This window comes from Sebastes umbrosus, chromosome 7 (genome assembly GCF_015220745.1).
Source record: "Sebastes umbrosus isolate fSebUmb1 chromosome 7, fSebUmb1.pri, whole genome shotgun sequence".
In the NCBI taxonomy this organism is placed as follows: domain Eukaryota; kingdom Metazoa; phylum Chordata; class Actinopteri; order Perciformes; family Sebastidae; genus Sebastes; species Sebastes umbrosus.
This window is the reverse complement of record NC_051275.1, coordinates 9,066,128-9,090,410: the sequence shown is the minus strand read 5'-3', so window position 1 is coordinate 9,090,410 and position 24,283 is coordinate 9,066,128. Positions and strand designations below refer to the sequence as shown.

Genomic DNA, 24,283 nt, shown 5'->3' with positions numbered 1-24,283 from the left:
TTGCTTTATTACTGAATACACAGTTTGCTATCATTACTAACATGGCCAACACTGGGTGGGTACCACGTCTTCAGGCCTGACAGCTTTACCAAACAGCACTACAGCCCTCTATTGGTCACAACATACAATAGCAGGTGGAATAGGCTCTTCACAACATCCCTTCCCTTTTAAATTTAAACCACCCTGCAGTTCACTGACTCTCAAATAACATAAGAGTACTTCACCAACAGCTAGCACAGTTTTAGTTGTTTTTTTTTAAACAAGAAGTATTCTTTCATCAACTATTCGGCTTAGCTGGATTCCTTTTTTTCTGTTCTGCTTACCAACACATGCAGTCAAAGTAATAACACTACATACATTTTCACTTGTTTTTCTGCACCCCTGCTTATTAAGTATTTGTGCCTTTATTGGACAGATAATAATAGAGAGGCATACAGCAAACGAGGGGAAAGAGAGAATAGACAGGTAACAAAGGCCCTTCACTGGGGATGTTGTGGGTATGTGGCATGTGCCTTACACGTAAGGCTTCCGGGGTGCCCCCCAGTACCTTTTTTTTCCCTTTCATGCATAAGGATACAATTCACACTTCAGTCTCAGGCTTGTGTGTGGTTAAGCTAGTGTGGACTACCACACTATCCATCCATTATCTGTAACCGCTTATCCTATTCAGGAGCTGATCCCAGCTGACATTGGGCGAAGGCGGGGTACACCCTGGACAGGTCGCCAGACTATCACAGGGCTGGCACATAGAGACAGACGACCATTCACACACATTCACACCTACGGGCAATTTAGAGTCAACATCAACCTAACCTGCATGTCTTTGGACTGTGGGAGGAAACCGGAGAGAACCAATGCTAACACGGGGACAACACGCGAACTCCACACAGAAGGCCCCAAGCCGAATTCGAACCTCTTGATGTAAGGCGACAATGCCACCGTGCAGCCCCACTACCTAATAAATTTTAATTAAAAAAAAAATATTGCCTGCTCTTTTGATGTGCCCCACCCTACCACAATTATAACACTTGGCTTCCTGACAAACCTGCAGTCTCTTGCGTCATGGCGTGCCCTGCCACATTTGTAGCCTTTCCTTGTTTCTGTCTGGACTTGTCAAGACTGTCATATTGTCATATTGTTCACAGACCCTGCTGCCACGTTCCAGTTTCTTTCATGTTGTTGCAAATGCACTTTATTTGCTGCCTCCATGGCTTTTCCAGTAGACAGTTCATCCTCTGACACTAGCCTGTCATCATTTATTATTTAAGTTATAATCCTGCACAAGCTTCCTCAGCTCTGCCACATACAGTATATATCACTTTCTTTCTTCTAAAGTCTTACCGGTTCATCTAAAAACTAATGGTCTCCAGGTCTGTTGGGACTCACTAGGTTCCTCATCAGTGTTAAGTCTGAGCACCCACAAGATTTAGCAAACTAGATCATTTCTTTTCTTTGTCATCAATGCCATTAGCCACAAGAAATGATGCAGAATCTCACAGTGTTCTTCTTTTCTGACTTGCTATCAGAAAGTGCCACCAAACCCACTGTAGCAGCCATGGATCTTTTTCTTTGCTAAAGAGAGCGTCCAGTTTCCTCCAAGCTTCCAGCACCTTGTCAGTACCGCACTTCACAGGCTGTTAGTGTTAGTGCTTCATTTCACTTGCTATAAGGTAGCACTGTCTCTTGGTTTGTCCTCATCGCCATACGTGATATCTTCAGATATCATTTAATATGCACACAGTCAGGCTTGCTTTATTACTGACAACACAGTTTGCTAACATTACAAATGCTATAGCAGGTACCAGTCACTTCCCAACATTTTTGATGAGGAAAAGTCTTAAAATACATCGTGAAATTCTCCCAATCATATCTCCACTTGCAGGATGCTAGCCAGCTATTTACTCAGGCGATTGAAAAATGAATGTGGCAAGATAATCACGCAAATTTAGCCACTAACGCAAGAAAAACATGTTATCCTGAACTTGTGAACAATAGAATATTGCAACCATTATTTTGGCTTCTGTAAGACCCTATGTAATGATCAACATTATTTCCAACCTGCTTTGAAGAAGAACCAGTTATTTATAGTTCATACATATGAACTCTACTCACCCCTTTCTCTTGTTTACCCCTTGCAGTGGTGTTCATATGATGTATTTACCATTGACTATTGACTATTTGAATGCAAATACTAGGGAAATACATGTAATACTTCCAGTCTTCACACCTTTAAATAAGTATAGTGCCCAATGGATGCAGATGGCTGCAAAGGATAAACCATGCGTCCAATACAGGGCAAAGAAAGACACATTTTCAGCCCAACCTTTGGAATGGGACTTATTTACTTATGACGTATTGAGTCTTGAAATCCAGACGTGAAGAAGGTGTTCTCTACATTGGGACACAGCTGTAGGCTGAACAAATCCCCTGAAGCCTGATCATTATTGTATTGCATAGCTTGATTGTTACTAACAGATTGTGCTGACCTCTTCCAACTATGTCATCGCCACATCAGCAATGGCTTCATATTACGAAATGGATGCAGGCAAAGAAAAAACCTGGGCATAAAATCTGCGATGTGCCATCGTGAAAACGAAACTTCATTATGTTGAAAATGCAATACAGTAAGACTTAGCTTACCTTGGATTTAAACTCCAGTGTTTTCTCAATGCTGATGAGCTCCTCAGTACGACCCATTTTGCGCACTCCCTCGTTACACTCTTTCACGATCTGAGGAAGACACAAATATACACCATCAATCCATAACCTTATGTTTGGATTTTCATTGTTAGGGAATGTATAACAAAAAAAAAAAAAAAAGTGAAAGAAAATAATATTACAGAAATCCAATTTGCTGCATTCTCATTTATTGTTTATTTCAATAACATGGGGGGTAATTTTGGAATTCAGTTCATAGAGACCATGACTGCATGTGTAATTCATGAATTATCTGAGTTATCTGCCAAAATAAAGAGCAAAAGGCAGCTTATTGTGGAGGTGCATGTAGTCCACCACAACCAGAAGCATGCAAAGAAAAACATGTAATAATAAAACAAACATGATATGGCAAATATCAAAAATATTCAAGAATGTCAGTCTTGTTTCACAACAAATCCATATTTGAGATACTATGGTACGTGTGATGCTGCCACTGAATCCAGGAATCTGCATTTTTTCATTGCCCTCTCCTGGTTTCCTCCCGTATTTCTCCCAATTCAGGGCAAATTTTCACATCTTTTTTTCCTTTTTGTTATCTCAACATGTTTCTGGCACTGTAAGCCCTATTGTTTCCTCCCAGACAACAATACAGCTACACTTAATGTGTTTTTCCCGGCGGAAGAGAGATGCTTGCGACACAACATTGACTGATGAATAGCCTATTAGTTCATGCCAGAGGGACAAATTATTTTGTATTCTTTCCTGAGAATTAAAAGTAAAATTAAAAGTAGGTCTACTTAACATCAAAATTATGTTGCAGTGTACTTATTATTTTTGCTATTTTCATTCTTTAAAAGTCACCAGAATGCAGGAAACAAAGTCTTAGAAACTTCAAATTTCTTTATTAAATATGGGAATCCGTCTCCCTCACCTGCCATTGTTCAACTCTAGTGTGCTTTTCTTGTCTTCATTATTGTCAGTCTGAGCCAGCAGGGGTATATGCACACTACATTATAACCGGCTTTAATATCAAGTGCTGACTCCACTTACACACTTGGCAATTACAACATGATCCAGTGAATGTTTGATGTTGCACAACTGGTGCAAATACAAATTCTAAACAATATAACTTAAACTTTAAAAAATCCTGTGCCTCTGTCACTCATATCAAATCACACTTGCTTTTCTTAACTAATATTCCATTGGTTTACCCTAAGACACAGTGAATATGGTGAGCTATGTGGAGCCACAACCGCACACAAGTTATGGTAATTTCGCTGTGACCTGGATGATTAACCAACTCAGAGGCAGCATTATGAGTGATTTCCAAGCAGTGGGTTGTTGGAGGTGCTGGCAGCGCCGGCCAGCCTCACCCAGTTTGAACTAGTTATAACCTACAATTATGCCTCACTTTCTCAATAACCAACCAGAGGAAAACAAACAACAAACAGCAAAGCAACGATGTTGTTTTTATCATATTATTTCTCCTTATTACTTTCTGTTAGCAGAAGTGTATTCTGACTGTCCCGGTGTTAATACAAGGGACATGTAAACCCTGTTTTTTGGGGTTTTTTTGTAAACTGTGCTTAACAGTGTACTCCGAGAAAATAAATATCAGTCAAACTCCTTCAAAATCACGAAATGATTGTGCCTTACTTGCCATGTGTCAAAAAGGAGCACGGGGTTAAGTTTGAGGGGACTTCAGATTGATTGGTTTCAGGTACTGGTGAGACAACGAGATACAAACTAGGGAGGTTGTCAGACACCAAAACACTGCACGCCCGCACTGTTTGTATTACACGGTTTTACAAGTTTGGAAAGTTATTATGGCAATTTATCCTTCATCTCAACAACCAATTTGCACTGTTCCTGTTCATGTTGAAAGTAATATACCAGGGAAGTGTGCAAAATAAATGTGTCAACACAAAGATAGTCCTATCATTATATCATTAGAATGACAGTCTTGTCATTCTAATGACAGTCGTGTTGTTATGTTGACACGATCTTTACAACTGTCTCACTGCCTTTCTCAACCCGACTTGGGCCCCGCCCCTCGATGCTCACCTGCCCCAGTTGCTGATGTGCTTTTATGGCATTTGCTTCCCTGTCTGAGTTTTCCTCCCCTTTTTTCAGGATATTCTGTGTGAGAAACAAAAGTCAAATAAAAACAACAAAAGCCTCCACAGTGGCACCAAATCCCTATTTATTTACTTGTTCAAAATATATCCAAACACACTCATGTTGGCACACTCACTTGTACGAGCAACTTGAGCCTTGTGATCCTCTGGAAGGGAAGGATTAGGAATGAGGTAAAGGACAGGCCCCTGACCCGTGGATGGTTCTCCAGTGAAGCCATGGTCTCCCGAAATGCCAGGTTTCCCTCTCTGGACAGTCATGTTGAGACAACACAAATCTTAGTTGATCACACACACACACACGCACATTCTCTCTCTCCTCTTTGATGTGGTGATGAGAGACAGAAAAAAAGAAACTAAGCTATGTCAGGTTTCTGCTGATCATAAAAAAACAGTGGTTGCGTTGAGGCCTCATTGATTTAGTTGATTAAAGCATCCCTCAAGCTCTCCTTCACTTAAAAGATAAGACAAGTGTATTAATTTCTTATTGTCAACAAATCCAAAGAAAATACCAAAAAAACAACATGTGTTTACCCATCGCTTAATACTTTCTGACTTCCTATACCCTGTATGTGGCTCTCATATCCAAGCCCAGTGTTTCCCACTGAATTATGTGAATCTTTAATCTCTTCATGTGTTTTTAAACGTACAGGAAACCTTTTCTCCAGTCCAGATGCATAAAACTCTGTCACGACTAAAACTGTTTGTTCAAGGGAACTTGGCACTTCCCCTGAACTTTAACGCCCTCCCCTCGGGGGAATCTTCCCATCCCATCTGATGACTGATGTTCCCAGCACAAAGCACTTTTAGTGATTACTTACTGTAAGCCCGTTAACTATTTGTTATCATTTATCCTATGTGTTTTTCACAATACACAATACAGGTTCTACATATCAGTGTTTCCCAAACTTTTTTTTTTCTGGGGGCCCACTTTTTAAATAATGACAAACCGATTCACGATAGGCCTCATCTATAAATTGTGAGAAATGCGAAATTAATTGATTTAAAGAGATATATGTTTGATAAATTGCAATTCTGTTTTATACATGTGTTATTGAAAACATATTCACATGTTTAATACTTTATAAATGAGACCAAAGAAATGCATTTAAGCAGAGTTAACAGGCAATCTCATTCTTTCCATTTCGTCTCATCAGTAAAACAATATACATTTAGGCAGAATTAATAGGCTCTTGTGGGGTTTTTTCTCTCATCATGTTATAAGTAGGCTCCCTCATGTGGCTCAAAGGTGTACTGCAGATATAAATGTTATATAAAAGACTATGCAAATTGATTTGGCGACTCTGATAAAAAATCTCCTGCGATCCAGTCTTTGGGAATGACTAGTACACATGACCGTCACACACAGCTGGGGCTATTTAAAGTACCCATACCACTAATTCATCACCTGTAAACCATCATCACGGTGATGTCTTAGACATCCTTATCAAATGACAGAAAGATGATCAATGATTACTTTATAGGCTGATATTGAAACAGACTTTACAAAGTTTATAAATATGTCTTTGATTCCAAGAACAATAACAAAATCAGCGACACTGACAAAAAACCTAAACAAACAACGTTTTATTATAAGATTACATCTCTCACCCGTCATGTCATGTCCACCTCATCATATCACCTGAAGCTGGCTCTATACATGTATGTTTGAGAAATGGTGTATGCATGTTTTTTGTGCATACGCATTGTTTATACATCTGGCACCCGGAAGGTATGGGTGTTTTAATTATATACAAATCAAGAAGATAGCAGTAATAACAAGGCTTAGGTTGCTATGGTAATACACCTAGGGTACCTAGAGCGTCATAATTTGAAGTTTAGGGCCGTTGACCAAACGTCAGTATTTGACGAGTTGGGAGTGAGAATGCGACGGTATGAGAAAAACAATTTGTTGTTTTACATTAAAGCATGTAGACATGTTCTAGTAGAAACCCCAAATACAAGTAGGAACCTGAAATTGAGCATGATATGTCCCCTTTAAAGCTTCAGTAGGTAACATGTTTTTGGCATCATTGGGCAGAGATTCCATAATAACCTTTCAGCATATTGTAATTCAAGTGTTCTGAGAGAAAACTAGACTTCTGCACCTCCTCATTGCTCTGTTTTCAGGCTTTAAAAAATCTGAAGCCCTTGACGGAAGACTTTGACCAATCACAGGTCATTTCAGAGAGAGAGCGTTCCTATTGGCTGTGCTCCGGCTGGTGGGCAGAGCTTGGTACTTCCTCAACTGATCTCAACATGGCTGCCGGGTCACAAACTTTCTCATTTTACAGCTAAACAGTACACTACAAGATGTTTCTGAAAACATTTGAGGAGAGAAATAAGCATTACATTAACAGAATATTGATTCATATTTGATCAGCGCTGCCTAGTTTGACCGTTTGATCGGAGTTCGCGAGTGATTGACAGCTGCTCAGAGACGGCAAGGCTCCAGCTCGGATCTGATTGGTTGTTTTCCTCCCGTCTGGGAAATCTTGCAGATGCCATTAGGAGCAACAGAGGACACATGCTTTTTTTCAGATTACCTGTCTCATGTACTACTGTCAGGATATAGTGACCGTTTTATAAAAATAACTTTTTTAATCATATTTACTCCATTTCTACCACTGCAGCTTTAATTAGGGAAATAACTCATGTGTTCTCTTAGTTTCTCACTAAATAATTAACCAGCTCAGTTTGTTTTGTATCCAATTCTGACTGCACAGCAATATCACTTTTCTTTGTCACTTGGAATGAATATTGTGTAAGTTTTAAATCAATCGGATGTTAATGTTTCATCTGTAATGTTGCATGTATAGGTATTCTCTTCACTCTAATTAAACTAATGACTGTCAATCAATTACACATCAAAGGTGGCGCCTAGGGAAGACTAGCAGCATTTCCCGGTGAGGAAACACTGTCAAACTGTTTTAAACTGTCTGAACCAGGAAACCATCCCGGTTTCCTGGATTACTTTCACCATCCAGGAAACCAGGATGGTGAAAGTAAGACAAGATGACATGAGAGATGATGGCAAGACGATCAATTCATTGTTTGTTTGTTTTGGGACTTTTCATGGGACTTTTTTGAGAGTAAGAAAAATATAATATATCACCAGCCTTATCCTTTAAAGGTACACTGTGTGATACAATAGTGAAGCCCTTCAAATCAAGACACTGATTTGAACATGCTATTTGTAGGAGCCAAATATTAAAAGGGCAAGTTGAATTCCTTATTATAAGAAGTATGTTGTTAGACTGTGGTTGGTATTTGTGCCCAATATGGCCAACCACGACACAGAATTGTCGGCGTCTTGGTAATTAGTGCCAACCGCGCACGGTGCAGACAGCTTCAGGACACCAAGAGGCCAAATAGTTTTTCAACAGGTTTTAAATAGGTCGATTAATCATTTCACAAAGACAAAGTTCTTTACTTTTGGTTGCAGCAGCATGTCCTATTTTGGTTGTTTTAGCGTAGTCTATCACACGCACGCACACACATATAGGCTGCATGTCGCCTTCCATGCATTCATTGACAGAACTATTGCTGTACATCTAACCATGCTGAATGAGTGTAACTTAATTTACCTTCAAACCTTGCTGTGTACATTTCTTGGTGACTAAAGAAGGAAGCCATAACATTATGTCATAGTACATTTTGTTCTACCATTTTTGTTAATTAGCCTGAACATGTATGGTGGATCTAGGTACGCATCTGAGGTCTTATGTGAAAAAAAAAGATTTGCTCCTGTATCTCTATTAGTGAATGTTAAATAAGAGAGCAAATAACCTTTGCTTCATGATATGCAGCCTGGAAATAATCTGTCCTGATTTGCAGTGAAAACCTTTTAAGAATCTACCAGTCTGTATGAGTAAGGAACATGCTTTACACCTGAGAGAGAAAGAAAACAGCTCTTCTCCTCCCAAGCATCAAAAAGAATTAGTCACCAGGTTTTTGCACATTTTTGTCATGTTCTTCTTAAACTGAAAGAACCAATCTTTCTACATTGTAGCTCAGCCACCGATGTGATGGCATGTGACAAGTAATTAGGCGTGTCATTCCTAACACCCATATGAGTGTGATAAGACACTGAATAGACTTTGCATAATGCACATCTTACAGACATACTCTCTCAGTGCTGCATCTCCAAAATGTTCACAGACCAGTCACAGGCTTTACAATGTTCATATTTCGTTTTGAAAAGAACCATAAGGTCTCAGAGGTTTTTCCAGTAGCTGGCAGAGGTCCCATTTAGTGCCTGCCTGCTCGTGGGAACGTTACACTCTCACTCAGGTATGTGTGGGTGATGAGGAGGGACACACGCATTATATTCATAGTCAACCACACCCTGCACATCACATTTGTCATTACCAAAAAAACAAACCTGTTCTCTATTGAAAAGACGGGCTGACAACATTCACAGACACATAAAAAAGCAACGTATAAGGAATGACGCTTATTATTCTGTCTCGCAGTTCCTCTCTCTCGTCATCAGTTGTGAAACAGGCCACAGTATTGTTCTGAGCAGTGTATGGAAAATGCATAATCCACATTGTAACAGATGTATTTGTGAAATAGGTACTCACAAAATGCGTCTGTAGTTCTTCTCCTGGTACGCCTGGTTAATGACGTATTTGATGAAGACACTGAAGTGTTCCACAGCGTGGTGGTAAACAATGTCACACACATCAGAAATCAAAATTGACTTCTCAATTCGGTGCTCAAGATCCATCAGGAACCTGGAAATATTAAGAGACCATTATCCAGTGATATGAAGCAAAAGCTTGTTTGTTGGACTTGAACTTGTATGATGTATGATCAGACTCCCAATCATGAACTGATTAATCAAGACCTTGTCTTACCTTTCACTGGCTTTCATGACTTCCTCGATGTTGGAGAACAGAAAATGCATGTCGGATTGGCTGAGAATGTTGATTAAAACAGGGTTACGTAGGAAGTGAGCCTCTAAAATTTCCAAACTCTTGAAGTACGATGCTTCCGAGGTAACAAGCTCAAACATGGCCTATAAACAGAAAAGCAAATCACAGGGTAAATACTAACCAAGGATCCCTACTACACTTAGGGAACAATTGATATGATGAATTTCTGAGTAGTGTGTCCTGCAGACACAGCTGGCTAAGGCCAATTGTTTTCCTTTTACTGATTTGACTGAAAACTACCAAATTACTAGATTTAAAGGTAGGGTTGGTAAAGATTTTAGAAAACAAATTTTTATATTAGTTGAAATTCTCATTACATCCCGACAGCAATCAATGAATCAAATGCTCTGACAAAACAAAACAAAAAATCAGGTATCTGTGGCTGTGGCAGGACAGTAATAAACCTGTCGGGCTACCTGCCTGCCTGCCTGCCTGTCTACCTACCTGTCTGCCTGCATACACTCTGCCCAGTCATTGCGCGTCACCAGAGTTTTCCACAAACTTCTAGCCTGACAGCTGTTTGTACTAAAAATAGCCATGTTCGCCATTCACGTTCATTATGATATGTTTATTTTCATAATGATAATAGTGGGGGAGTGGCTTTGGACGGAGGCCTGAAGCGGCGGACTGTCAGTGTTTCCGACTTGGCAACTTTCTCGCTAGATTTAGTGACTTTTGTTGCCAGTGCTGCTAGCTACTGTCACTGGAAAAGAGTTAGCAACACTGGGCTTGGTTTTTTGGTTGGATCATTTAAAAAAATCTATTGTACTCTTGCTAGTTTCTCAAGATCACCCACCCTGCCTTTAAATGATGGATGTGTAATAGAGTAACTCAATTACATATGTGTGTTACATATGGCTATAATATATCATTTTTAGCCATGCTAGAACCATGCTCTTGGGATTGCAAAGTCAGTCTGTCGGCTGGTCTGTCCACATATTTGATCCAGATTGAAATATCTCAGAAACTATTGGATGGATGAAATTCTGTACAGACATTCATATGATGTCTACCTTCTTTAGTGACCCTTGACTTCTCCTGTATAGCGCCACAATGAGGTTGACATTTTGGGGTTTTAGTGAAACGTCTCAACAAGTATTTGAGGGTTGCTGTCAACTTTGGTACAAACATGCATGGTCCCCGGAAGATTCATCTTTATGACTGAATTATTCCTTGACTTTTGATCAAACACCATCAACTGGTCAGATTTTAATCATCTTGTGAAATATCCCACATCTCTTAATGAATTGGTACAACATTTTGTGCAGACATTCATGGTCCCCAGATGATGTAACATAACTGACCGTTCCTGTTTTTTACTCTAGCTGCACCATGAGGTTGACATTTGTGGTTTTAAGTGAATTGACTTGACAAAGATTAGATGGATTCCCATGCAATTTGGTACAGACATTCATGATCCCCTCAGGATGGATAGTTCCAACTGTGGTGATCCCCTGACAGACATCATGTCAAAATTTTAATTTGTCCAATACTTTGGTTTATGACCAAATACTCGTCAAAGTAATGCAATGATATGAAATGAATGCAACAGTCTATAGGTAACATTTGTACCTATCTATACAACCCTTCACCCTCGCAACATTGCTTACCTCTTGCATTATGACTTCTTTCTGCTGTAGCTGGGTGAGCAGACCACTGGCCTGCACAGCTTCCAGGTTCTGCCACAAGCTCAGTGACCGAGCACTGTTCCTCAGCTGCAGCTGTAACGCTGGAGGGGACGTGACACCGAACCCTGCCACCACAGTCCCTGCTGTGACCCTAGGAGGAAGGTTCTCACGCTGCCGCCGTTGCTCGATCTCCTGCTGCTTGGAGGTGTCCCGGTATTCCTGGTACAGGACGGCTGGCGAGTAAAAAGACAATGAGTTAGGCATCAGGTGCACATGTAGAATTTATTTTTTGCCTTTTGGCAAAGGCCTGGATTACCACTGTGCCTAAACAAGGTGATTAAAGCAGCAGTAGGCGAGATTGGAGCAAATATGATTAAAAAAAGTAATTTCTTCGCTATATTCTGACAGTAGTACATGAGACATGTAATCTAAAAAAAATGATGTGCCTCTGTGTCCTCCGGTGCTCCTAACAGGATCTGCAGGATTTCCCAGACCGGAGGAAAACAACCAATCAGAGCTGGTCTGGAGTCTGCCGTCCAGCTTCCGTCTATGAGAGCAGGCTGTCAATCACTCTCAAACTCCGACCAAACGGTCAAACTAGGCAGCGCTGATCAAATATGAATCAATATTCTGTTACATTGTCTGCTATGTTTTCAGAATTATCTTGTAGTGTACTGTTTAGCTGTAAAATGAGAAAGTTTGTGACCCGGCAGTCATGTTGAGATCTCTGGAGGGAATACCAAGCACCACTCACATGTCCGGAGCACAGCCAATAGGAACGCTCTCTCAATGAACTGACCTGTGATTGGTCAAAGTCTCCCGTCACAGGCTAGCTTTTTTAAAGTCTGAAAACAGAGCCATGAGGAGGAGCAGAAGTCTAGTTTGCTCTCAGAACACTTGAATTACAATATGCTGAAAGGTTATTATGGAATTTTTGCCCAATGATGCCAAAAACGTATTGCCTACTGAATCTTGAAGTATTTAAGTTTTTCTTCAAAAGGAAGACTTTAAAATTTGTGCTGTAGGAGATAATCCACATCGTTCATGGTGACTATCTTCTTTAAAAGAAATATTAACTTCTGCCAACTACGAGTAAATGACGAAAAAAGGAACTTGAAAAATGAAAAATAATGTAACCATTTTAAAACTAATATATCCAGCCACTGACCTTAAATTGTAAAATAATGATAAATAACAGCAGCAACCGAGGATTTTTTTGTCATGCATTAATCCAGAATTATATCAATTTCTAAGTTACTCAGTACCACTAAACCACGCATCTGCATTTCTGCTGCCAGCAGGTAGGGCTTCACTACTTGCCCCATATGATCCTTCGACTTTATGCTTAGGTGACATTTTTGAGACATTATAAGGAACAGTTTTAGAGAGGTAGGTCCTGCCACACTTCTGGGCTAGCTTCTGTTCCACTAGTCTGTGTAAGGTATTGACCTTCTGTGTTTCAGCAACAAGGAAGTGCTCCTACTCCATAATTTTGTCTTTTAACATCCTGCCTACACCCAAAGTTGGAATGTGTCGCGTTGTGTAAAGGGATGGAGTGACGGACGAATGTCCTCCATTTCTATGGAGTCAGATCAGTCTCAGTATTAACGAATGCACACCGAAGGATTCACAAATTAATTTTGTGATTTAGATATAAATAACTCTCTCCACAAAAAAATGTCTCAATGTATACAAAAATAGTTATTGTATATGAATGTAAAAAAAAATTAAGGTTCACAAATATATTTCTGATGCACACACAAATATTTCTTATTTTAAATAAATGTAATAGAAATCCACAAATATATGTATTTAAAAGGATTTGCAATTTCATTAAAAATATATTTGGATTTTGTTACATATATATATATATATATATATACAAACTGTTGAACATGCATTTACGAACTGCTTGTCAAGTGTGAACTTCACTGCATTTGTGTGTTGGTTTTTGAGACTCCCATAACGTCGCCGATCTACAAATGCATTTTTTTCATCTGTAGCCAATCAGATGTCTCCCTACTTTTCAGCAAATCATATGAACGTGCCCCCATGAGGGTATGTATGACTTGCGAGAAGACCCGCCCCTACACTGCCCCTGATTGGCCACTGGCTTCTAAAGCCTAACGATAGGTAGCCTAGCTATGATGCTCGGTCTACATCCGAGTTTTTCATGTCATGGACTTATTATTGCAAGCTAAACAAGTGGATTATTATAATTTAATTAATTAATTTGAGGAAGAAGAATGTTTGTATTAAACGTATCTGCAATTTGATATTTCTTCACCACAGTGCGTGTGTGGCAAAGTGATTAAAGAATGGTAGGTTTGCTTAAAGCTTCAGTCGGCAGAATATTTTTGGCATCATTGGGCAAAAATTCCATAATAACTTTTCAGAAAATTGTAATTCAAGTGTTCTGAGAGAAAACTAGACTTCTGCACCTCCTCATGGCTCTGTTTTTAGGCTTTAAAAAATGTAGCCAATGACGGGAGACTTTGACCAATCACAAGTCATTTCAGAGAGAAAGCGTTCCTATTGGCTGTGCTCCAGCTGGTGGGCGGTGCTTGCTAGTTCCTCAGCAGATCTCAACATGGCTGCCGGGTCACAAACTTTCTCATTTTACAGCTAAACAGTACACTACAAGATGTTTCTGAAAACATTTGAGAAGAGGAATAGGCATTACAGTAACAGAATATTGATTCATATTTGATCAGCGCTGCCTAGTTTGACCGTTTGGTCGGAGTTTGTGAGTGATTGATAGCCGGCTCTCATAGACAGCAGCTGGACGGCAGACCTCAGATCGGCTCTGACTGGTTGTTTTCCTCCGGTCTGTGAAATCTTGCAGTTGCCATTAGGAGCACCGGAGGACACAGAGGCACATTATTTTTTTCAGATTACCTGTCTCATGCACTACTGTCAGGATATAGTGACTGTTTTATAAAAATAACCTTTTTTAATCATATTTGCTCCATTTCTACCCACTTCAGCTTTATGTTTATTCAACTGTGTCCACGCGTACACGGGTATTTTTGTAAACAGCGTTTTTCCTCCTTCATTCTCAAAAAACATTTTGTCCACACTAGCATTTTAAAAAAAAATCTCTGTCCAGATGAAAACGCAAAACCACAATTGAAGAGCTGTCAAGGACAGTGGGCAGGTTGAGCCACATAAACGCACCGGCGACGTTGTCTGTGTCGTGGAAGTGCTGAATAATGTAGCAGTGACCTTCGTGGTGCATTCTGATGCCTCCGTTCCTCAATATATTGGAAGAGTAACTGTATATGATAACATGTTAAAAGTGTTTGCGAGGTTATTTGGCCATGTTCGCTGTGCATGGATGTATTTATGCCACCGTCGCATGATATGTCGTCTCATTAGTGACGCCTCACAAAGGAGATCACGCACACTGATGCTACAGGTCAATACTGAAAGTCTTTACTTGGCCAGAGTTTTATAAAAAGCTCCATTTTCAGTGAGCTAAAATGCAGTTTGGGTGTAGACAAAAGACCAACATGCACAGAAAAGCTATATGTTTATAAAAATACCTGTGGACTTGGCTTTAAACGAAAGGAGTTTGCTGATAAGAACAGCTTGTCTTTCCAGGGAACATTGGCTCTCTGTATATCAAGAGGGAAGGTGACTTTGAACAGCAAGGGCCTGTTGCATAATCTCCCTCAGTTATATACTGCAGATTGCTTTGGTAGGCGTAGAACTGCACTGACACTTACATAAGATCGAGTAAAATGCGCATATATAGCCAAAGAATTGAACAGGTTGGTGAAAAAGGAATGGTGCATCTCTTAACCACAGATATATAACTGTTTCTGCTCTTTTTTTGATTTTTTTTACCATTGCCCTGCATGTACAGTAAACTGCTGTCTTGAGTAAATTTGGACTAATCTCGGCAAATAATCATCATCCTGTGTAGACACAGAATAACACCATGGCAAGCAGTCTGTCAACATAGCCGACTATCAGTTTAGAGGCACTCAACCTTGATGAACTAGTCAGATACGCAGTAACAGATACGGCTCAGTGGCGGTGCTGAAGCCTTATCAAGCCTATTGTTGAGTCAATACATTGTTTATTGCATTTGTGTCGCATATGTGAATATGTGCGTCTTAGCAATGTTCAAGAGATAATGTTGTAGGTGGTAAAAGTGGGTGGCTAAATTTACGCTACCCTCACCCCCCATGTCTTTTCTCACCCATGTTTTTGACGATATTGAGGCTGTGGCCGATTGTCTGGGAGCTGTCTCCATTGCTCAGCAACCTGAAAATAAAGAAAATAGGAAATGCGGATTTGGACACAGGCAGGCAGGTGACTGAATATATTTACTTTATGCTTTATAAAAATAAAGCAATCAAACGACGGCAGCAGTGCTGTTGGCGCATTCCAGCACACATTATTTGATGGAAATATAATAACATCCATCTGCGCCTCCACACATTCACTCTCCATCCACACAATGAGTCACTACTTAAATATTCCAATCTCTCCATCATCTATTTTCTCATAACTCACAGTGTATTCGTAATTTTGTTGCTCATAAGCAAAAAGTACTATACCATTAATCATTTTTATTTGCCTGTTTTGTGTTTTATATGTACTATTTACTATTAGCAGAAGCCTGCAGTTTAAGCTTCATAAAAAAGAATCCTTTTTTAATTTCTATCCTTTAAACCTCTCTGTTTCCAGTGTAATTAGATCTGACCTGAGGTTGGCGTTATCCTGGTCCCCTCCGTCTGAACTGGGCTGTTGAGAGCTCATGTTGTTTCCTCTGCCCTCCTGTACAGTGCAAGCTGCAGCCGTTTGCTCAGACAGCTTCTTTATGTCTCTGCCACGAATGCCGTGAGTCCGGTAAGTGATCATGTTGGCTTTAAAATTTTGATGCTGGCTGTTGGAGGCAGGAGATATGTCCACACTCCTCCCTCCTCCCACTCCTCCTCTGCTCGTTTCCACAGCATCTCTGTTGTACAGAGCATGTCTGCTGCTGGCCTCACCATTGCTTGGCAACGCAGTTCTGGAATGATGGAGCTGTGGTGAAGTCTGAGGGCTACATTTGACAGCAAAAAAACCCACTTTAGAAACACATCGACAGCAGCCATCTTCATCTTCACCTTCATCTAGAAACTGAAATTCTTCAAATTGCCATGTAGTAAGGCCATGTACATCTGTCTCTGTACATTTGTCATGTTATTTTCACAGTTGTATGTGCAGTTGTTTAAAGTGGAGTCTGCGCTTTTGTTCAGCAACAGCATTCATTAGACATTCTGCATCCTAATTTCGCCCGAATTTTGTCGACACAACAAATCTATCCTTGGTTGTCCTCAAAATCCCATAATCTACAATGAATGTTTAAACTAGGTCTGTGAACACCTGACCTACAGTAAGCCGCTCACAGCATTGACTGGGAAGGGACCAAGGTCATCGACCAGGAGTCAGTGGGTGGCCGAAAAAAGATCAAGGAGGAAATTCACGTCCAATCAGATGACCATCTTTGAGCAGAGAAACGTGACCAAAGTTCTACACAGGTTAAGTAACCCCTGAGCCAGTAGCTCCATTTGCTGAATCAAGACTGTGAGGTGTGGTTGAAAGTATATATACCGATCAGCCATAACATTAGGACAGCATGGTCACCCTGACCGGTCTGTGGCTACGCAGCCCCATACGCAACAAACCGCGATGCATTTTGTGTTCTGACACCTTTCTATTGGAACCAGCATTAACTTTTTCTGCAATTTGAGCCACAGTAACTCTTCAATTGGATCGGACAACACGGGCCAGCCTTCGCTCCCCACTTGCATCAATGAGCCTTGGGTCTGACCCTGTCGCTGGTTCACCGGTTTTCCTTCCTTGCGCCACTTTTGGTAGGTCCTGACCACTGCAGACCAGGAACATCCCACAAGAGCTGCAGTTTTGGAGATGCTCTGACCAAGTCGTCTAGCCATCACAATTTGGCCCTTGTCAAAGTCACTCACGCTTGCCCATTTTTACTGCTTCCAACACAAAGTTCAAAGTTCAAAATGTTGCTGTCTAATATATCCCACCCACTGCCAGGTGCCATTGTAACGAGATAATCCATGTTATTCACTTCACCTGTCAGTATTCTTAATATTTGGTAGATCGTTACCATCACATCCTGATAGTATGACAGTTATGGATACTTCCTGGTGATAAGCTAGAAAATGTTTGACTTGATAAGTTGTAAAGTTAAACATTCACTAAATATAACACTTGGTTAGACCATCTTGTACCATCTTGTACCATCTTGTACCATCTTGTACCTTGTCCACTTTAATATGGATTAAATGTCCACACTAGTGTTTCCCAAATTGTTTTCTACACAAGTTTGTCATCTATACTGAAAAATGCCCAAACAAACTGTAATACAGTAATGGACGGTGGTTAAACTGATATATTGTCATATTCGCAGACATGGTCCGATACAGCAGTCTGCAGGCTAAACCTCAGTTCTGGCATCTTAGACTCTTTCTCTTGTTGGCAGATAGATAAAATGATAAAAATGGATTTGATTGATTCAGGGTTGTTAATGCTTTTGGAGATCAAAATTCTGACAGTGTAATGTGGAAAATTAATAAACAGACTTTTCCAGAAAAAAAGAAAAAAAATCTGACGGCGTCAGAGATTTAGGATCAATTCTCATAATGTTACTGCTGCTACAACCCGTGTCTAAAAAAAAAAGATGACATGGTCAATTGGAGGCGCCAGAAAGTTGACTTTATCATGTTACAGCTACCCATGGAAGTTCCTGCCATATCTGTGAAGATCCATCCTGGAAATGTTTTGGAAAAACTGTTATTTAGCCTACCGTCATTGATATAGATAGGGCGGACAAAACAAGGCAAAAGTGAGCATGGCTCACATACCCCCACTCACTGCTTGACCCCTACAAAAGTAGGGCCAAAGGTTTTGCCCTTTTGTAAAAATTTCAAAAATGTTGGGCACCTTGAACTTCTAACCCCCAAAAGGCACAACTAAACCACACTGTTAACTATCATACCAAATTTAAAGTTCCTAAGTTAAATAGTTTCCGAGTTCAGCTCCAGAAACGAAAGTGTGACACGAAAAACGGACGGACGGAAGGACGGACACACGGAGCGCTATACCCCCGACTACGTTGTCGCAGGGGTATAATAATTGAAACACCTTTCAGTATAACACAATTGAAAAGCACCAACAACTACGTCCTCCATAATGATCATGCAGTTGAATCAACAGCTCTCTAACACAATTCCAACACAAATTTAACATTAGAACCTTCAAGAAGATATAATTTACTGCAGGGCCGTCGTATTAGACTGCATTCGTTTTAGCTACAGTTACGTGTCCCTTAACTGGCAACTGAGTGTATTTGGGCCATTGAGCAGCTCTGTTTGCGAAGCTGGTTAGTCTTTGTTTGCCACCACACCACACTTCCACCACACGTCTATTAATAGAGTGCATTCCATATCTGTCTTAAGATCGTGTGGTATATTATTGACTCCTAAAATCAGGTTCCCTTAACAACCCAACAGACAACAAGTTTATATCTCTGGTTTGGCTTTAGTTTACTGTTTTTATGAAAAATAAGTGACCAAATGACTTTGAAGATTAATGTTTTTTTGCAGTATACTCATTCACTTATAGCTATTACCTTGTATTGAAATAAAAAGAGGCAACAGTCCTATGACAGTACTGGGTCTTGAACCTCTAGCATACTGTCTCCTGTGATAACAGTCTTCTGGGTATAACTGAATTCATTAACCTTCAGAGAGACTGGATAGGCTTGTGTGCTTATCACAGACATGATACGCCTTTATAGTCAAGTATGAAGTATAAAAGTGGTGTGTGTGTGTGTGTGTGTGTGTGTGTGCAGTGTTCAAACAAGCACTGTATGTGCTTGTTTGTTTTTTTGGGCGTGTTTGTGTTCATTGATAGGGTTGGGCAGTGCTAGGCATCAGGACTCACCGACTAGCCCCGGGCAACATAGGTGATTTGTTGGGTAAGGGAGTGTTATGATTAGAGGGTGAGACTCCTGCTCTGCTGGGTGGACTGTGGTCCAGACCAGAATCTGAAAAGAGAGAGAGAGAGAGAGAGAGAAAAGCAATTAGAAGGTGAAAGTTTTGTTATAATCAGATACAACAGTGAGGAATGAGCATGGATGTATAAAGAGCCCATTTCTATGGAAGTTGCTCAGTGGTGCATTAGGCAAACAAGTTTGACTTCTGAGTATACAATTGCCCAGATCTTCTGGCGATCTTCTACATCCATTGGGCCCATATAGCAAGCACACTATCATTTCAGTTTCCTTTCCTCTCAGCCTCGGTCTCATTCACATGAGCGGAGGAAGGAAAATAACTCTGGATTCGGCTATTAGTGCATTTTACAACTTTTAGTACCAAATTATCTAAATAAGGGCTATTCAAGTGTTCTTACTGGGAAGTTCATTTACCTCAAAAAAATATATCCGCTGACTTACAGAAGTCTCTTTGCCAATGTAAGTCTATGGGAAAACGTCTTTTTGGGCTCAATGTCAAGACATGACAGACCCAGAAGTTGTAATTCCACACTTTGACAATGTCAAATTTGCTTCAAAGCCTGGCACTCTTCCTGGGTGCTTGGGAATGAGCAGTTATTATCCCTCCATTTTCAATCACTTGTTTCAGACACTGTCAGGCACAAACACACACATACACACACACACACACACACACACACACACACGCAGCCTTCTTTGAGTGCTGAGTACAGCAATACCTTAGTAAAGCAACGGATAATGCATAATGAGCCATGGTGTTGTTGAAAAATAACTGAAAATGCAGAGACCAAGGTCATCTTTCATAACTGCATGGGCTGTAGTTGATTGCTGTGAATATAATAGAGTCACTTACAGCAATAACCAGACTATAACCATTGTTTATTCATATTGTTGTTACCTCTGCCAAGGCCAAGGGCTTTGAAGGAGGTTATGCTTTCACCGGCGTTGGTTTGTCTGTCTGTCTGTCTGTCTGTCTGTCTGTCTGTTAGCAGGATTACACAAAAGGTTTGTGATGGATTTGAATGAATTTTTTTGGAGGGGTGGGGTTTGGCACAATGAACAATCCTTTCAATTTTCGTGGCGATCCAAATCATGATCCATATTCAGGATTTTTTTTTACAGATTCCATTCAGCCTGAGCATTAAGACCACAGGGTATAACACATGCGCAGTGTAACTGATGACGCGTTGATGATGCATGACCCCGCCTCCTTCCTTCTGAGAGCAGAGAGATATGTGTATGGATGTGTGTGTGGGAGCGGCTGGCCGTCCGCGGTGAGAAAGAACAAAGTGGTAGATGACGGGAGGAGAGACAACGTAGTGTAACGTTATACACACATAAAAAGATCCGCCGATACGTTACACGGAAACACACCGTGTTAAGAACAAGCCGACCACCTCATGGTACCGCCAGCTGTGAGCTGTGATCTGTTTTTAAAGTCAGGCACCTTGGCGGAGGTCTGCGCTCTCCGAGTGCTATTATAGTTCATATTGTTGTTGTTGTTGTTTTTTCTTTTAATCCACTGGGTGGGTAGTGCTTGTTTTTGGCTTGACTCTTTTCAACATGACGGCCAGGTCACAAACTTTCTCATTTTATACTATAATATATTTCTGAAAACATTGTCTGCGAGAAATAGGCGTAACAGAATAACAGTTATAAGAGTAACAGAATCTTGATTCATATTTGATCAGCGCTCTCTTGACCGTTTGATCGGAGTTCTCGAGTTTCACGAGCAGTGATTGATAGCTGCTAAGAGCCTGCTCGGCTCTGAGTGCCATTAGGAGCACTAGAAGGAGGCACAGGAATATTTTGTTTTTTCACAGATTATCTGTCTCATGCACTACTGTCAGGATATAGTGACAGTTTTATAAAAATAACTTTTTATCATAATTTGCTCAAAGTTACCAAGTTTACTACTGGTAAATTAATAGATTAATCAAATCTAAATATTAAGAGAAATCTTATGATATAAAACTCTTTGCAATGCGCACAAGAATACACTTAATGCCTCATTAATATGGATAAAATAAACATTATATTCATATTTAACATTAGATTAAAATGGTTTCAGACTTTAACAATGATTTCTCACCAATAGCCTACTGCCAAGCATCTTTACATGCTGTTGTTTTCTTGTCATCCTGATATCAAACAGTTCTACTATAACGGTCATCTGTCTATAAGAGGGATAACCCATGCCTCGAGTTTCACCATGTTCAAATCAGCTGATGATATTTTTTTTTTTGTTCCCACTCAAGCAATAATAGAATCTCCCACTAACACTGCATGCTATTGTGTGCTACAATCCCACTGTATGTGGGTGTGTGTTATTAATATTCCACTAAGAGTGCTTAACCTTGACTTGTATGTTCCCGCCTGTGACAGATAAATACAGTATCTACAGACTCATTTGAAAAAACCTCTGGACAGGTTGCAACGACTGAGTTAACAAAATAAAATGCAATTAAGCCCCGAGGATACGCTGCTGTACAAATCAAGCACTCGCTATAATATTATAATGATTACAAATTTTAAAAAAAACACTCAAAAGAAAGCATTTTATGATAAAATATAAGAAATAAACCATAATAAAGTTGAACAAAGTTAAGAGATATACAGTACTGTATATGTATTTGCTGAAATGATTGATGCTGTGGTTTTTGGGAGGACGGTTTCCCACATTATGCGGTCCACGCTCCTCATCCTTGTGTATATTGTATGAAATTGCATGTTCTAACACACACTCATCTCTTACACACACTCCCGGACACGTATACTTGCATTTCAACTATGTACATGACAAAATACACAACATATGTTCGAAATATAAATTAGGATATTTTCAATTATTGTCCATTTCTACTATAATGTCTACTCTTGCATGGCTTGAGCTTTCAAAAATGCCTATCAGTCTTCATCCTTGAAGGGACTTTGCTCATTTTTATGGTCTTCTGATGAAGACCATGCAATGTGTTTGAACCCTCCAGAAAAAGCTTGTAAGTTACCTTGAGTCTAGATTATTTTGTCAAACTACTATGTCCAAGGTCAAGAATGCTTGTTTAATATTCTATATTATTATATTATGTTCTGCCTAGTAGTTGAATCTATAATTAAGCATAGTTTTATATACTGTAGTGTTCCCAGGGCCGTGGTAACAGGCCATGGAACATTTGCCTCAGGGCCACAGGGAAGCAATATGATTTTGTAACAATTACTTTTGCAAATTTCCCCCCTGTGGAACTAATAAGGAATATCTTATCTTATCTTATCTTTACAGGCTATTTGTGTGGTAATTACCTTGAAACTAATTTGGAAAGTCACATTCCCTCTGCACTCCTTGTCGCTGCTAACTCTACTTTGATTTAAAATTAATTTTTGAAACCATCTCATCAATGCTTAAAGACAGTGAAATAAAACAATACAGCAAGATTTGATTTAAATCCCTCTCATAATTACCCCCCATCACATGTTCTGTTTTACTGAGAGATACGTCACATTACAGAAGCCTAAGATGCTCCGTTTCAAGGTGACTTTTGAATATAAAGATCATGTCATACTAAACTGTGTGTCTGTAAAGGTAGACGTGTTCAGACATGTCAGAGCATGTGTATATTAAACCTGCAGTAGGCAGTATGTTTTTGGCATCTCTGAGCAAAAATTCCATAATAACCTTTCGCCATATTGTAATTCAAGTGTTCTGAGAGAAAATTAGACTTCTGCACCTCCTCATGGCTCTGTTTTCAGGCTTAAAAAAATCTAGCCCGTGGCGGAAGACTTTAGCCAATCACAGGTCATTTGAGAGAGCATTCCTATTGAGCGTTCCTATTGAATGTGCTACTGGTATTTCCTCAACAGATCTCAATATGGCTGCCGGGTCACAAACTTTCTCATTTTACAGCTAAACAGTGCACTGCAAGATGATTCTGAAAACATTTGAGGTGAGAAATAGGCATTACAGTAACAGAATATGGATTCATATTTGATCAGCGTTGCCTAGTTTGACCGTTTGGTCAGAGTTCACGAGTTATTGACTCGTGGCTCTCATAGACGGCAGCTGGTTGGCAGACTCCAGATCAGCTTCGATTGGCACATGATATAGTGACCGTTTTATAAAAATCACTTCTTTTAATCATATTTGCTCCATTTCTACCCATTGCAGCTTCAAATCAACATAAAATAAGATACTAAGATAATAAGAGGACTTCAGATAACCTACCATATCATATGGGGAAAAAACCCTGTTAGCTTGAATTATTAATCTTTGATTAAGAAAGTAGAAAGTAGGAGATGAGTGGAAAAGGTGAAAAGTCTGCCTTCAAATTTTGGGTCGTGTCAACAGTATGAAAATTAATGTTTGACCTAAGTTTAAATATTTTTTTGCTATTCCAAAATTCTATTTTGTCTTTCTGAATAGACGGTGGAGATCAAACCCTTAAGCAATAAAAAAAGAAAGGGTATCGTCACTATGTCTATATTCAGTCTCACTATACAAATAGAACTTCGCCCTCTTTTATGAATGATGGCTTTACTCAGTTCTGGTATATGAAGGCCTTCAAGTATTTGGGGAAGATTAAAATGTAACCAATTAGCCTCTAAATATGGTTTCAAATCAAACATTACATTCATTTAGAACATAGAGATAATTTATCGTGGTTTTCATTACCACTGGATGATTCGGTAGTTGATAAATCACAGTTATCTCTTATATTTACACCAATCTAATTAGCCTGGCCATGAATAAGTTAACTTGTACAAAATGGGTGGAAGATGTCAATTAAAAAATTGACTATGACTGGTCGGAAAGAAAGTATAGTCAAAAGTTATTGTTACATTAAATACAGTTAATTACAGTTTGATTTGATTTATAGAGTATATTTGACA

The 24,283-nt window shown here is 39.7% G+C and overlaps 1 protein-coding gene and 1 long non-coding RNA gene across 2 annotated transcripts in view; both read right to left on the bottom strand.

Moving 5' to 3' along the window:
- The window catches only part of ngef (neuronal guanine nucleotide exchange factor), a 33,004-nt gene that overhangs the window by 5,666 nt on the left and 3,055 nt on the right, over positions 1 to 24,283 (bottom strand). The window contains exons 2-10 of the mRNA XM_037776082.1: positions 19,333 to 19,435; positions 16,076 to 16,417; positions 15,569 to 15,633; positions 11,344 to 11,594; positions 9,656 to 9,816; positions 9,380 to 9,532; positions 4,913 to 5,042; positions 4,723 to 4,797; positions 2,641 to 2,730 (exon numbers count right to left, since the gene is read on the bottom strand). Of these exons, the coding sequence (XP_037632010.1) occupies positions 2,641 to 2,730; positions 4,723 to 4,797; positions 4,913 to 5,042; positions 9,380 to 9,532; positions 9,656 to 9,816; positions 11,344 to 11,594; positions 15,569 to 15,633; positions 16,076 to 16,417; positions 19,333 to 19,435 (1,370 nt within the window). The remainder of the gene's footprint in view (positions 1 to 2,640; positions 2,731 to 4,722; positions 4,798 to 4,912; positions 5,043 to 9,379; positions 9,533 to 9,655; positions 9,817 to 11,343; positions 11,595 to 15,568; positions 15,634 to 16,075; positions 16,418 to 19,332; positions 19,436 to 24,283) is intronic.
- On the bottom strand, positions 10,021 to 10,330 carry LOC119491841. Its single transcript, XR_005207669.1, has 2 exons — positions 10,286 to 10,330; positions 10,021 to 10,137 (listed from the first exon to the last, which is right to left on the bottom strand). It is a non-coding gene; the product is annotated as an uncharacterized LOC119491841 (long non-coding RNA).